The sequence below is a fragment of the Onychostruthus taczanowskii genome, unplaced genomic scaffold, assembly GCF_017590055.1.
Source record: "Onychostruthus taczanowskii isolate IOZ18803 unplaced genomic scaffold, ASM1759005v1 scaffold59, whole genome shotgun sequence".
Lineage (NCBI taxonomy): Eukaryota > Metazoa > Chordata > Aves > Passeriformes > Passeridae > Onychostruthus > Onychostruthus taczanowskii.
The window spans coordinates 2,393,239-2,406,381 of record NW_024503568.1 but is presented as its reverse complement, the minus strand read 5'-3'; the positions used below and the strand labels follow the sequence as shown (position 1 = coordinate 2,406,381).

At 41.0% G+C, this 13,143-nt stretch overlaps 1 protein-coding gene across 3 annotated transcripts in view; it reads right to left on the bottom strand.

Moving 5' to 3' along the window:
- CRPPA (CDP-L-ribitol pyrophosphorylase A) overlaps positions 1–8,999 on the bottom strand; it is a 107,779-nt gene extending 98,780 nt beyond the window's left edge. The window contains exons 1-2 of one of the 3 annotated variants that reach the window (XM_041418280.1): positions 8,881–8,999; positions 1,407–1,686 (exon numbers count right to left, since the gene is read on the bottom strand). In XM_041418280.1, coding sequence (XP_041274214.1) covers positions 1,407–1,631 — 225 coding nt within the window. In that variant the 5' untranslated portion in view covers positions 1,632–1,686; positions 8,881–8,999. The other 2 variants (XM_041418278.1, XM_041418279.1) reach the window with 2 other exon arrangements.
- Positions 9,000–13,143: the final 4,144 nt, after the last annotated feature.

Genomic DNA, 13,143 nt, shown 5'->3' with positions numbered 1-13,143 from the left:
ATTTACAAAGAGAATTTATTTTAAAGTCTTTGGCAGAAATTCAATTCTGAAATGCTATTTTGTGCTACATGAGAAAGAATTTTAAAAAGATTTTTGACCTAACAATTTAAGTTTTAATAACTGGAAATCTATGTTCTAGATCACTGAAAACTATAGTGCAGAGTTTCTCTTTTATTGCCATTTCTTATTAAGCCTATCTAAAAAAACTACAGGCCTATTAAGAATATTAGATTTGCAACATAATGTTCTGAGAGACTAGATGTAATGTGATTTTCATAATGATGCTTAAGGTATCAATAATAAATATTTTAACAAGCTATATATTCCCCTATGAAGGTGTAGGAACACTAAAGAAACACCACGGTTCATTCTCTGGACTCATTATTCCACTGTCCAAGTTGTGAACCACCTGTCAATTATCTTTTACCACAATTTCTGGAGAAGACAAGCAGTGGTACATTTTCCTAATTTTCTAAGTACCCAAACAATCTACCATCACTAATGACTGTTATCACCTCAAACTAGGTCCTTGAAGCACGGAAGCACTATGCATCTCATTAATGAAGAATTCAAGAACAAATTAAAGACAGCAAATTTTGAAAACAAGCCTGTGGCTAAGTCATGATTTCTCACATCTCTGACTTGGGCAGTTCATCAAACAGTTCCTCCTGTTGCTAGTGCATGCCTCTCCTATCTCCTTGCATAACACAACTTCTTACCAACTCTTCCCCTTCATATATCACTTACTTTCTCACCAATCTTTCTGATTTCTGTGAGTCATCTCAGTCCTCAGATGCAGTGTTAAACAGGAGAATATCCACCCTACAGCTGAAGGCTTCCCACTTACCATGTTTTCCAGCAGTCTGCAACGCTTACAGGTTCTAGAACAAGTCAGCATTAATACTAACACATAGAGACAAGTTAGCATTAATACTAACACTAAGAGACAGCTCTTTTGCTGCATGTTCAGGATTTGCACGTATGTTTGAGATGAAAGCACAAAGTCTGCAAGTCAACCAATGCAGTACACACACTCTTTGGCTATTATTAATAATCACTAACAGAACTGCTCTAGCATTAGGTGATAATTCTACAAGGAAAAAGAGGTAAACTATCATTACATAACCTACCTTTCAACTAACAAATTGCTGATTGATTCAATTGCTTACTGACAGTCTCCATGGCAACAATTATTCCATGTATCAAATAATGTCAGCTGCATTCAAAAATGTCAACCTCCTCCACCTGACCTATCTGCATAATAGGGAATCTGGATCTGTTCTACTTTAAAACAAAACTCATCACACATCAATAAAATCGCTAGAAAATTCCTGATTTATCAATCATGATTTTAAGCTGTACAGTACAGAGCACATTACAGAGTTCCATTGCTGTATAGTACGTACCCCATGTTCTTTAGCAGCCATAACCACTTTTGAAACAATATCTTCTTCAACAAAAGGCCTCACAGCATCATGGATAATCACTACTTCTGGCTTCTGCACCAAATGGCCGGAAAATTCATTCTCTGCAAGCACTTTCAGTCCATTGAATATTGACCGGTGACGAGTTATTCCACCTTCTACTACTGTAACTCTTTTGTGGCCATATTTTTCAACAATAGTCTTCATTGTTTCAATATTTTCAGGAGAGACCACCACAATAATGTCAGATATCCAACTGATCCTAGAAAAATCAGTACAAAACCAAAGAAAGTAGACATAAATGACTAAATAAAAGGGGAGCTATATAAAACAAAGAAATTAATAATAACAAAAAAAAATCAAGATGGCTAAATAAAGCACCTCTCAATATACCCAAGTTCTTGTTTTTGTACTCCACTCCTTAAAGGAGAGCTATAACAGAAGATTTATACCAATGACACTAGAGTTCTGGGAAGGGACTTGCTTCCAACAACCATTTTGCAGAGGGGCACATTCTGATAACTCTTCAAAAGCCTTGAAAACATTTCTTATTCCAGCATCATTCCTAACTTCAAATACAACTTCTAAATCAAACAGAAACAGTTTGCTAATCAGTTTCTAATAAACTGGTAAATCCTGTGGCCTGGCATACTCCATGTTCCAGTGAAGCACATGGTGTACAAGGAAATGAGACAATCAAGAAAAGGTCTGAAACAAAGATCACTATCAAAACAGGCATGAGCATTAATTGATAGAATGGTAATGAATGAAAACTGTAACACTTTAATATTGACAGGAAACATTACACTGGCAGTTTGAAAAATACATACATATATTTATAAACGCAAAGGTTTCTGCTGTAGGAAGCTAGAAAAATGTAAAAACGTAACTATGTTAGTCCACAATACCATATCGAAAATACATTTTTAGAGATCTCCAAGATTTTACTGTTGGTATCAGTCCTGCTCTAGAACTGAAGGGTTGTGTGGGGGGAAGTGAATGACCCACAGACCAGAAGATTAAAACCAATCACAACTTCTATCAAAGTATTTAGAAATATAAATTCTAGTACTTTGTGGCATACTGTACTTCAAAACAACAGAAATATCACAATTCAAATCCATTGTGGTGTCCTATTTTCTAAATACCTATGTAGAGAACATTAAAAAAAGTAATTGTGTTCCCTTTCTGTGTCTCCACAGATGGCAGAAGAGCATTTTAGTCAGACAAGAAACTCACCAGATGAGCAATGATTAAAAGAAAAATTACTATGTTAAAATTACCCATGTGTAGTTTACACACCCAACTAGGGAGAAAGAGAGACAAGTACAATACACTGACTAAAACTACTAAATCTACTGAAACTAATATTGCAGACACAAGAAGAATGAAAGTACTAAAAACTAAATATTTGCAGTTAGAAAAATAAAAGTATGAAATTCACAGTTCAGAAATACACAGGCTCAAGATATTGATTTCTGCAATGACACATGAGAACACATTGCCTGGGAACCATTCTTACTTCAAAAACAAAATTAATCTGTGTTACAAACCAGTTGCCTAGAACTACGTGAAACAACAGAGCATTTTCCACCTTATTAATGGGGGGTGGGGGTTGTAATTAATAATACTCCATGGAAAACTATTTCAATGAATTGTAAAATAACTATTTAAAATAAAGTCCTATCAGCATTCTTCAAAAGAAAAATACTTGTCCTTATGTTCATTTTACTATTAGCAAAGGCAGAAAATACAGCCAAACCAACATATTCTCAGCATTCTTTAAGTATTGAAGTTGCCCAAATGTAAAATCTGAATCATGTGGTTTCAAGTTTCATTTCAACTTGTCACTCACCACAGGTCCATCAAAAGGTTTAAAAATCTCTCATATGATTTCTGGCATACTCTCATATTTAACTACAAAACATAGCACTTCTACATGACTTCAGTTTGGAACTAGGGCAGACTAACTGGATTCATCTCAGTTCTTCTTTTAAATACAGAGAGTCAGTCATTTAAAAAAGCAAAATCCAGGAAGAGCCACTTCACACTAATTGAGAACAAGAGCTCTGCATTTTGATTTGCAGAAAGACTGCAGCCTTACACAGTACCCAGAAACTGGACAGTCTGCACAGTCAGTGTGACTGTGTCAGAAGAGCACTGACATTGCCCTTTCTGGAGTCAAAGGAAACAGATTATGAGGCAACTGGGTAGTACACAGCATCTTCTGAGAAGCGGGGAGGAGAACACAAGTACTGGCCAGCCTGTGATAAATCTCTGCACAGAGGGGGTGGAATGGCTCAAGGCCTCCAGTGGTACAATACACCAAAAAGTGACAGGATGCGGTCACAGCTCCACCCTGTGTCTGCATAAACACATTTGTAAACTTGAGTATGTCCTCCTCAAAAGCATTCTGGACCCACGTTCTATAATTAGAGCTGGGATTTAGGGATGTAACATATTCATACAAGAGCATAAAGGTATCCTCCAGATTGATTACAGCTTAGGGTTTGTCCCACTAAAACTCATTGAAAGTACTAATCCAGTGAAGTACGCTACACATTGTAATGAATGAGGGCTGTGTACCACACAGGTTGCTAGCTCTTCTGAAGATCTGCTTATGGAACTGCTGCAAAATGTTTTAAAGGAGTAGCATACACTCAATCTGGCAATAAATGAATTTTTTCCCCTCCCTTAGTTTGTCACATCCTTTCCTTCAGAAACATTTCACACTAAAATAATAATCTACTCAGGACTGTGTAGATTCCAGTTTACTGGATTTTCCAGTCAACTGCTCAAATCCAGTTTAAAAACACCATTTCAAATACCATTTCAATTTCATAACTGTAATATTGGATCAAGCTTCAGAAATAATCAGCATGACCCATGAAAAAGATCACAATGCTGTACCCCAACGTGCTTTAACAACACACAACTCTAATGCTTCCAGACAACACAGGCTGTGGTTCCAAAGTAGAAAATCAAGTCTGACCAAATGCCCGCTTACAATCACTTTTCCACTGCCTTGGGAGGACCCCAATACTAGCAGAAAACAAACAATGAGGCAGAAAGGACTGTATGTTTCTTTCCTGCAACCATCCTCCTCATCATCACCTATTTATAGACTTACTGCCTAGTAAAATATAGCATTGTTCCAGTAAATTTCTAACAGAAGTGCAAACGCAGTAGCTGAGTTAGAACTGAAAGTAGGGGAGCTCATTAACTCTGCAACAGATTAAGCTATTCCTTCAAAACACAGGCTGCAGAGGAAATGAAACAAGCCACTTTGAAACTGTATCACCTAAATGCCAAACTGAGGTACGAATGTGACCCAGATTTAACCCTCTACCAGTTCACTCACGTAGAATCCAGGGCTGAAATCTGATATAAGGCTCAAATACCCACACTCCATCTCTTGCAACTCTTACACTGCCACTAAAAAACTTTTCAATATAACCTACTGCGACCAGCAAAACAAGGCCAGAACTAGGGAGTCGCTGCTGAGATGGCTTTAGCACTGTTACACAGGATCTTTCACTGTCATGGAAACTTTCACAGGGGCAAGATAAATCACAATATTACTTTTGCTAACCTTATTAAAAACCAAATGAGAAAGAGAAGCATCAAGAACACAATCAATTTGCCAAATGCAAGTGTAACTTCCTTTTGCTCCATAAAAGCTTTGTTATGAATTTATTGATATACGAAAAAACATTATTAATACAAATGTATCCTTACAGTACAAAAATGGAAGCAGGAAGCTTTTACAGTAGATTAAGAAAGTTTGGAAGATCTCATGGACAGAAACCACTCCATTTTTTCCAGAAATAAAATACTCCTTGTGAGTCAGACATGATAAAAAAAGATACCTCCATAAAATTTGCTGTAACTATTTTTTGCTCATAAGCTATTTTTTAAAAAAAGCTAATTACAACTGGACAAAAAGAAGTATCAGAGTAGATTCATTTAACAAAACTGTAATTGTGTGACCTATAGAGCCAGTGCATATGCATCAGTCAATGGAGAAAAACATTTGGCAAATAACTATGCAAGACACTATGCAAGAGGTGTTTCTTTGGGAGCTTCCCCAGGGGATTTTAAGATACCTCCCCCTGTTGTAAGATATTACAATAAAGAAAACAAAGCTGAAACCTTTATGGAAAATTTTAATTCTGACAGTGAAAATATCAACTCTGCTTTCCTCTTTTATAACCACTCATTGTACTTGCAACAACTGGCGAAACATGAACACAGCAAGAATAGCAGCAGCATATTTTTTCCACAACTATTTTAAAATCAATCTTTACCTTAGTTTGTCTTCCTCTCTACAGATCAGTAAAATATACATGCATGTGTGCATACAGAGCTAAGATTCCTCTGTGCCTCAGAAAAAGAATTGAAAAGGTTCTATTCTAACGAACATCCTTACACCAAAAAGAAATCAAATGAAGGAAAAACTCTGCTAGTTGCTAGGGAAGCAAAAACAAGGAATGTCATTCTAAATCAGTTGAACTTGTTGCAAAAGCCTTGCATAGTTCAACAAAAGCAGGAACAAATTCAATGGGAAAAAGAGACATTTAAATTTTCTAACACACTTTAATTTTAGCCTGAAGGTAGGGCCTGACCTTCCTATCAGGGCCACTGCAGTGGCAATTAAAACCAACAATTTCTTCCTACCCTAGTTTTGTTCATCTCTTCCTCAGGGTATCATCTGTGATTATTATTGTCAGGCCAATGTTCTACATGCTGTTATCCTATACAACAGGATGCACTGCTTATTCATTCATGTCTGCTCTTGTCTCATCTGTCCATTTTTCCACATTAATATTTAAGAGTCTCACTACTTTCAGCTGAACAGCACAAAAATCTTCTTCTACTGATCTTTAAAAAGCACATGCAAAGCAGCTGCACATCCTTGAACTGCTCATGTATTTTTGTCTATACACTGCTACCTCTTTTCCAGATTTAAAAAAGCTCCAGAATAGACACACCAGCCAAGGTGTCCAGTTCAACAGAAGTTATTACAGGCTAATGAGTCAATGACCCACTCAATTACATCAGGTAAACAACAGACATAAGATATAGTATCAAGCTAAACACAAAATCTGTCATTTCTGGGTAATTATGTGATAAATTGCAGTTTCTCAATATTATATGCTCACGCTTACATAGACACAAAGTAAGAACAAGGTACATTCTTCACATTTTCAGAGCCAGAAGTAAAAGTGTTGAGATGAAAATTAAAGCAATCCCAAGCTTTGGAGTACATCTGCTCCCAGCTCCTCATACACATCTATACCAATCAACACTCAAATCCAGAAGAGGTGGCAGGAAGCTCTGCCTGACAGAGCACTGGCAGGGGTTATTGCAAAAGCAAAATTCCTAAGCAAAAGCACCAAGCTGCTACTGTCACAATCAACTTGATTGAACTGTAAAACTCGAAACCAACCTTCTAATTTTTTCCATCTCTAGGTCAAACATAACACTGTTGCTCAAAGTATGGCTATTTTCTCAGAGCTTACCAGCAGTAAAAATAAAGATTTATTTTTTTTTTAGATGCAAAACATTTCCTTCCCAAAGCTCACCCTGTTCTCTTTTCTAAGTCTCCAATACACTGAGTGAGGATATAATTCTTCTCTATAGATTCCCATGACATTTTGGCAGAAATTACAGCTGTGGCAAGCTTTGGATTGGACACTTTGCTTACTGATGTGCTTAGTTTTGCAACTGGCTGCTGTGGAAAATTAAATAAAGAAAACAAGCAGTATTTCTTTCATAAAGTAACAAGTGACCTGGGGGAAGCCTCCCTGGGTGGGAACAGAAAGAGTCCCAATTTTGAAGCTGTACAAGTTTCCATGTGTTAAGAACTTTGGGAGAGGCTGGCAATTTTACTTCTTTCACCAATCTCCATTCCTCCCCATTTATTCTCTCTAAAAATCTAAAGGTTTGTTTTCCTATAGGTTTCTGCAACACATCCAGAATTTCCCTTGACACTCTGCTCCAACCTGCAGTGTTTCAAGTGACACTAGATACAAGACTTACATTATGTTAACATTTGACAATAATATATTAAATGTCAGTCACATGCCTAGAACTCAACAGCCTTATTGGAAAGGAAAAGCCTGGCTTTTAAGAAATCCCTTTGCTTTAATCCTTTGTTCCAACACAGAATCATAGAATGTTAAGGGTTGGAAGGCACCCTAAAGATCATTTAGCCCCAGACTCCCTGCCATGGGCATGGGCACTTCCCAGTAGACCAGACTGCTCAAGGTCTTATCCAAATGGTACCTGGGTTGGGGCATTCACAACCTCCTGGGGAAATCTGTTCCAGCTCCTCACCACCCTAACAGTAAAGCATTTCTTCCTAACACCTAACCTAAATTTCCCATCTTTCAATTTGTACCCATTACTCCCTGAGATATCACTACAACATAAACATGGAAAAGTTACACTTGCACCTTCACACTACATAAACCATCAGCTTCTAGTCCAGCAACTATAACTTAAGCATTTTTCCTTCAAACGTCCTGCTGATGCAAGGTGTTTTACCATGTGCAATCGTGGAGCATAATGCAATGATGAGATGAATGTACACCAGTGAGTTCATTCATCCCATCATGAGGAGTGGATCATTTTTCGAAGCCTTTGGACATTATAAAGGCCATCTCCAATGATAGAATAGATCTCTTTCCAGGGCTGATGGATAGTCCTGACTGTCTCCAACAGCTGCGGTGGCTCATAGCTCACCAAACCAGCCAGTGCAGCCACACAAACCCTCGAGCTTCGAGGCTGAGTGGGCTCGAACAGATGATCTCCCAAAAGCCAAGGAATGCGGCACAGCCTCGAAGCATGGACAGGGCTGGGGAAGGAGGGCGGAGAGCCTCCCCGGATGGCGGCACTAGAGCCAGGCTGGGGTGGGGGAAGCGCCCGCGTCGCGCCCGGGACTTCGTCCCAGGTGAGGGGGCCCAGACACACCTCGTTCCCTTCCCGGTGTGACCGGGCGGGAAGGGACGGAGACCGCCCTAGTGCCCAGGGCCTGCGACGAGGGCAGCAGGGGCTGCCTGCGGCTCTCCGGGGCCCGGCGAGGGCCGGCAGGAGCCCGCGGGGCGCGGTCGGAAGCCGAGCGGCGCCGGGCTCGTTACCTCTCCATGGCCCGCACCGCGTAGCTGACGAGCGGCCTCCCCTGCACGGCGCAGAACTGCTTGGGGGTGGCACCGCCCAGGCGCTCCCCGCTCCCGCCCGCCGGCAGCACGGCCGACACCGACATGCCGCCGGGCGCGGCGCCGCGGCTGCCGGGCTCCATCTGCGCCGGGCCCGGCGGCGGCTCCGCTCCGCGCCCCCCGCGGCAGGAACAGCGCAACCGCCCGCCCGCCTGTTTTATTCGCCCACGACGTCCGCGATCCAAAGAATCCAGCGCCCGCCCGCTCGCCTGCCCCCGGCGCACACCGGGCCCTACCGCTCGCCCCCCCGCTACGCGAGCCCCCGCAGAAGCGCCCTCGGGCCCCGGCAGCCCCCCGGGAACGCCCGGACCGCGCTGAGGGAGCGCCCGAGGCAGCGGGGCACGGCAGTGGCGACACGCAGCAGCACTAGGGGGGCGCAGCCGCCATGGGCCCTTTAAATGTCCGGCACGCGGGTGGCTCGGGGCGGGGCCGCGCTGAGGGGCGGGGGAGGCGCGTCCCGCCCTGTCCCGCCGGGAGCCGCGGTGGGAGTGCTGTGTCGGTGAGGGGATAAACGCAGCCCCAGTGGCGCCGAGGGAAAAGCAGACGGAACCCTGCGCGTTCGCGAGAGCCCAAGAGGCTGGTTGGGAACACCTGCTGAAATGTGGTGATTGTTTCCTTTCATTCTAGGAGGGGGAGATTGGAATAGGATCATATTTGAATTCTTAAGGTTGGAAGACCTCTTAAGTCATCGAGTCCAGTCGTTAGCCTAACATGGCCGTATTCACTGTTTAACGACATTTCCCAAGTGTTACATCCACACACCTTTGGAACACTTCCAGGGATCAGGACTCTGCTGCTTCCCTGGGCATTCTGTTTTAATGTCAGACCTTTCAGTGAAGAATTTTTTCCTAATATCTAACATAAACCTCCCCTGGTGGAACTTGAGGCAATTTCCTTTTCTGTCCCTTGAAGCCTGGGAGAAAAGGCCAATTCCCACCTGAGTCCAGCCTCCTTTCAGGCGGTGTGGGGAGTGATGGGGTCTCCCCCGAGCCTCCTTTCCTCCAGGCTCAGCAGCCCCAGCTCTCAGCCACTCGTCACAGGACTTGTGCTCCAGACCCTTCCCCAGCCTCTTTGCCCTTCTCTGGACTCTGTCCAGCACCTCAATGTGTTTTTGAAGTGAGGGGTCCAAAACTGGACACAGCACTCTGGGTGTGGCCTCACTGATGCCAAGAACAGCAAGACTACCACACACTGTTTCTGAAACAATCCAACATGCCATTGGCCTTCTTGGCCACCTGACTCATGTTCAGCCACTATGAACCAGCACCCACAAGTAAAACTTGGCAGTAGTTAATTCACTGCAAGGATCTGGGATGTTCCAGCTCATCTCATGGTGTTAATATAAGCAGTGAAGGCCCAGACATATTTGGAAAATTCCCAGGGCTAATATCCATTAAATGTCAGAGAAGACACAGCCTGGTGATTTCCAGTCAAGACATCAGTGAGGTGGCAGGTGCCAGGGCAAGCCAGGGAGCTGAGCCAGTGGGTGCAGGTCAAGGTCAGGGAGGCATCAGACCAGGTGCAGACATAGGAGGCCAACATTAAAAGTAGCTTAAAAGTAGCTCCCAAAGCAAAACAAGGAAAGGGATGTTGAGAAGAGGGTTGCTTCTAGCTTTTTCATAACAGCTCTTACTAGTGGAAGGACTGTTTGTATTTGACAAGTTGGACTCCTTAACTCATCCAGGCTTGGAGGTGGGGGTACTCAGGGCCCTGGCCCTTACCTCTTTGATATTATTTTTAGGAAAAATTCAGTGTCTTATGTGCAGGCTATCCTAAAATGACCAAAATATTTAGAGTCTGCAAAATTTCTTTATATCTTTGAGAAGATAGCTTATTTACAGCTTTTCGGGTTTCTCTTAGTTGTGTTAAGAGGAACCTAAGAAAAACACATACAGAGACCTTTCTGAGGAGTAAGCATGAAAGTTTATGTGCCATCTGGGCTGCTTTGCCAGTGCCAGCTGTGGGCTGGAGTAAAATGATCATGCAGGCTTGCAAAGGCATCATAAGTAGCAGTCACACAGTAGGACTGAAGTGATCCCTCCTGGCAAAGGCAAGACTCCTCAGGTATTCTTGATACCTGCAGCAGCAGGAAAGTCATGCACAGCACAGACACTTTACATGCAGAGGTGTCAAGCTTTTGGAATGGAGATTTTTCACCAGAGAAGGAATTGGCTAGAAATTGAAATGCCTTCCTCCCAACAAGTTGTTGGTCTCATTGTCTTCAGGACAGTTTAGCATGTGGGATTTTTATTTTTTTTTTTTAAGTCCATTGGCTCAGCAACTGTATTAAACTGTTTATGGGGGTTTTTTAGCAGGTCTTTTCTTTTCTTTTCTTGGAAAGCATTTCACTACCTAATTCCTGACTGATGACATGTGTTTGTCTGTTGTCTCTTTCAGGATTTCCAAGTTTGTACTGTGAGTCAAGATCACTTCATTACTATTAAATGCCCAAAATTAATTTTTCTTCTTAAGCTAGACACCTCTAATATCCATGATCATCTTAAATTCTGATTTTTTTCTTGCAGAATTTTTATACAAATGCCTTAATGGAAGGTTATTCCGCAGCATTCCCATTTTTCCGTTTTTTTCAGTGTAATGTATTCTGAATTCCTGTCTCAGGTCTTCATGCATTCATTCATAAAAACGACCCCTCTTGTTTTCCTTTCTAGAAGAAAAAAAAAAAAAAGTTCTTTTTAGTTTCATGGCTTCTCACAGTGTACATGAGTTCCGAGGAGTAGGTAAGTAAGACATTCACAACACCAAAACAGCCTTCAGAACTATTTTCCCCTTCTTTTTTGGCATTGTGGTTTTGTATGTCTTCAACTACACACACACTCTCTTGTGCCCAGTACCTTCTTTCTTGTCCAGCCAGTGTTTCCCCACTTCATTTCATTCATTAATATTAACTTCTGTGAAGGAACATGTGCCAATTTGGTTCTGTTCTTGCTCTGAAGTCCATTTCCCTTACTATGGTAGGGATATTACACTTGATCAATCCAGAATAAATTATATTTGATGGATGGACTTTGGTGGATGCAGACTTCAGTGTCATCAAATCTGTTGTATATCTTGGTGAGATTTTACAATCCAGCCAAAAAGCACTTTGAAGCTGCTTTTGGCTGCACTTGAACATGAAATGTTTCAGAAGTTCTCATGCTTTCCACAGTCCCTGTGGAGTCAAAAGATTCTTGACTTGTGTTGATAGCCCCTGGTAATTTTTCCAGAAGCCCATCAGATTTTTGGCATCTTGGTGATACTGAACTTGTTACTGTTGTTTCTCCTTTTGTTTTTTTTCTGTTTTCCTAAACAATGCTATGGAAGGAACAGCATGTTTAGCATTCTCATATATTTATACTATGTTTTACCATGAATTAAGAAAACCAGGATGTGGGAGTTTACATTTTTTTAATATTCATTTGTTATTAACATGCAATGAAGCACTTTGTGAATGCAACGACACTTGGTGAATACATAATTTATCTTCAGTTCCATTCCATTATACATTTTGTATTTAATCAATATAATATTTTAGTTGCTGTTTAGGTATATGCGTGCTCATACATAAACATTGGAAGTGGGTAAAATGTAAATTCACACATATTGGAAGAACAATTTTGCACAGTTTTTTTTCTGGATAAAAAGGGACAGAGGCAGCATTTACCTCAAAGCAAGTAAAGAGCAGGCTAATCTATCATTTCTGTGCAGGGGTATAACATCTGAAACCACAGCTGTAGTTTGCAATTATGCAGTAAATATGCCAGTCATATGTTTGAAAAGAAAAGTGTGGTTTTTTCCTTTTTTTATTGGAGAAAGAAAATATGTACAAATTGGAATCAAATTACAGCAGTGAAATGCACCTGACAGTTTGTCTGCTGAGGGAAAAAAAAAATCATCTGTTTCTATAACTGAAACTCATAATAGGGTTTTTAGAGAACATTAAGTTATGGGAGAGGTAGATATCATTCTGAAAGGCTTCTGGGGAAAAAAATTTTGAAAGAATAACACTTCTTAATATAAAATTGCAGTTGAATCTTCTGTAGATGGGGTATAGCTGAGAAATTGTCCTTTTTTTTTCAAAACTCTTGAAGTATTTTATTTTTAATGCAGGCAAAATAAGATTAATTTGCCTTTTCCTGACAAGCAGAAAGGTTCACTGGTGTTTTAAAGGGAAATGCATGCGATCAAAGAATATTTTGCAAGTTAAAGTAAATTGTAAAAGCATAATTACAAAACCCCCACAATATACTGTGGAGGTGCAAGATCTCTAAAAGACAACATAAAGATAAAAATATTACAAATCTGAGAGCCCTTCTTGAAGCTAACGTGGTATCTGTAGCATTCTGAGCAGTTGTGCAGGCTTTTAACCAGAACCTTGTGTTCGCAGGATTGTATTTCGCTAATTTTATCCAGATATATAAATTTTTACTTCAGTGGTGGCAAGCCATAAAATGAACATCCAGAGCTGTAAGGAAGGAAGTGGAATGCCAGTTCTCTTTAGA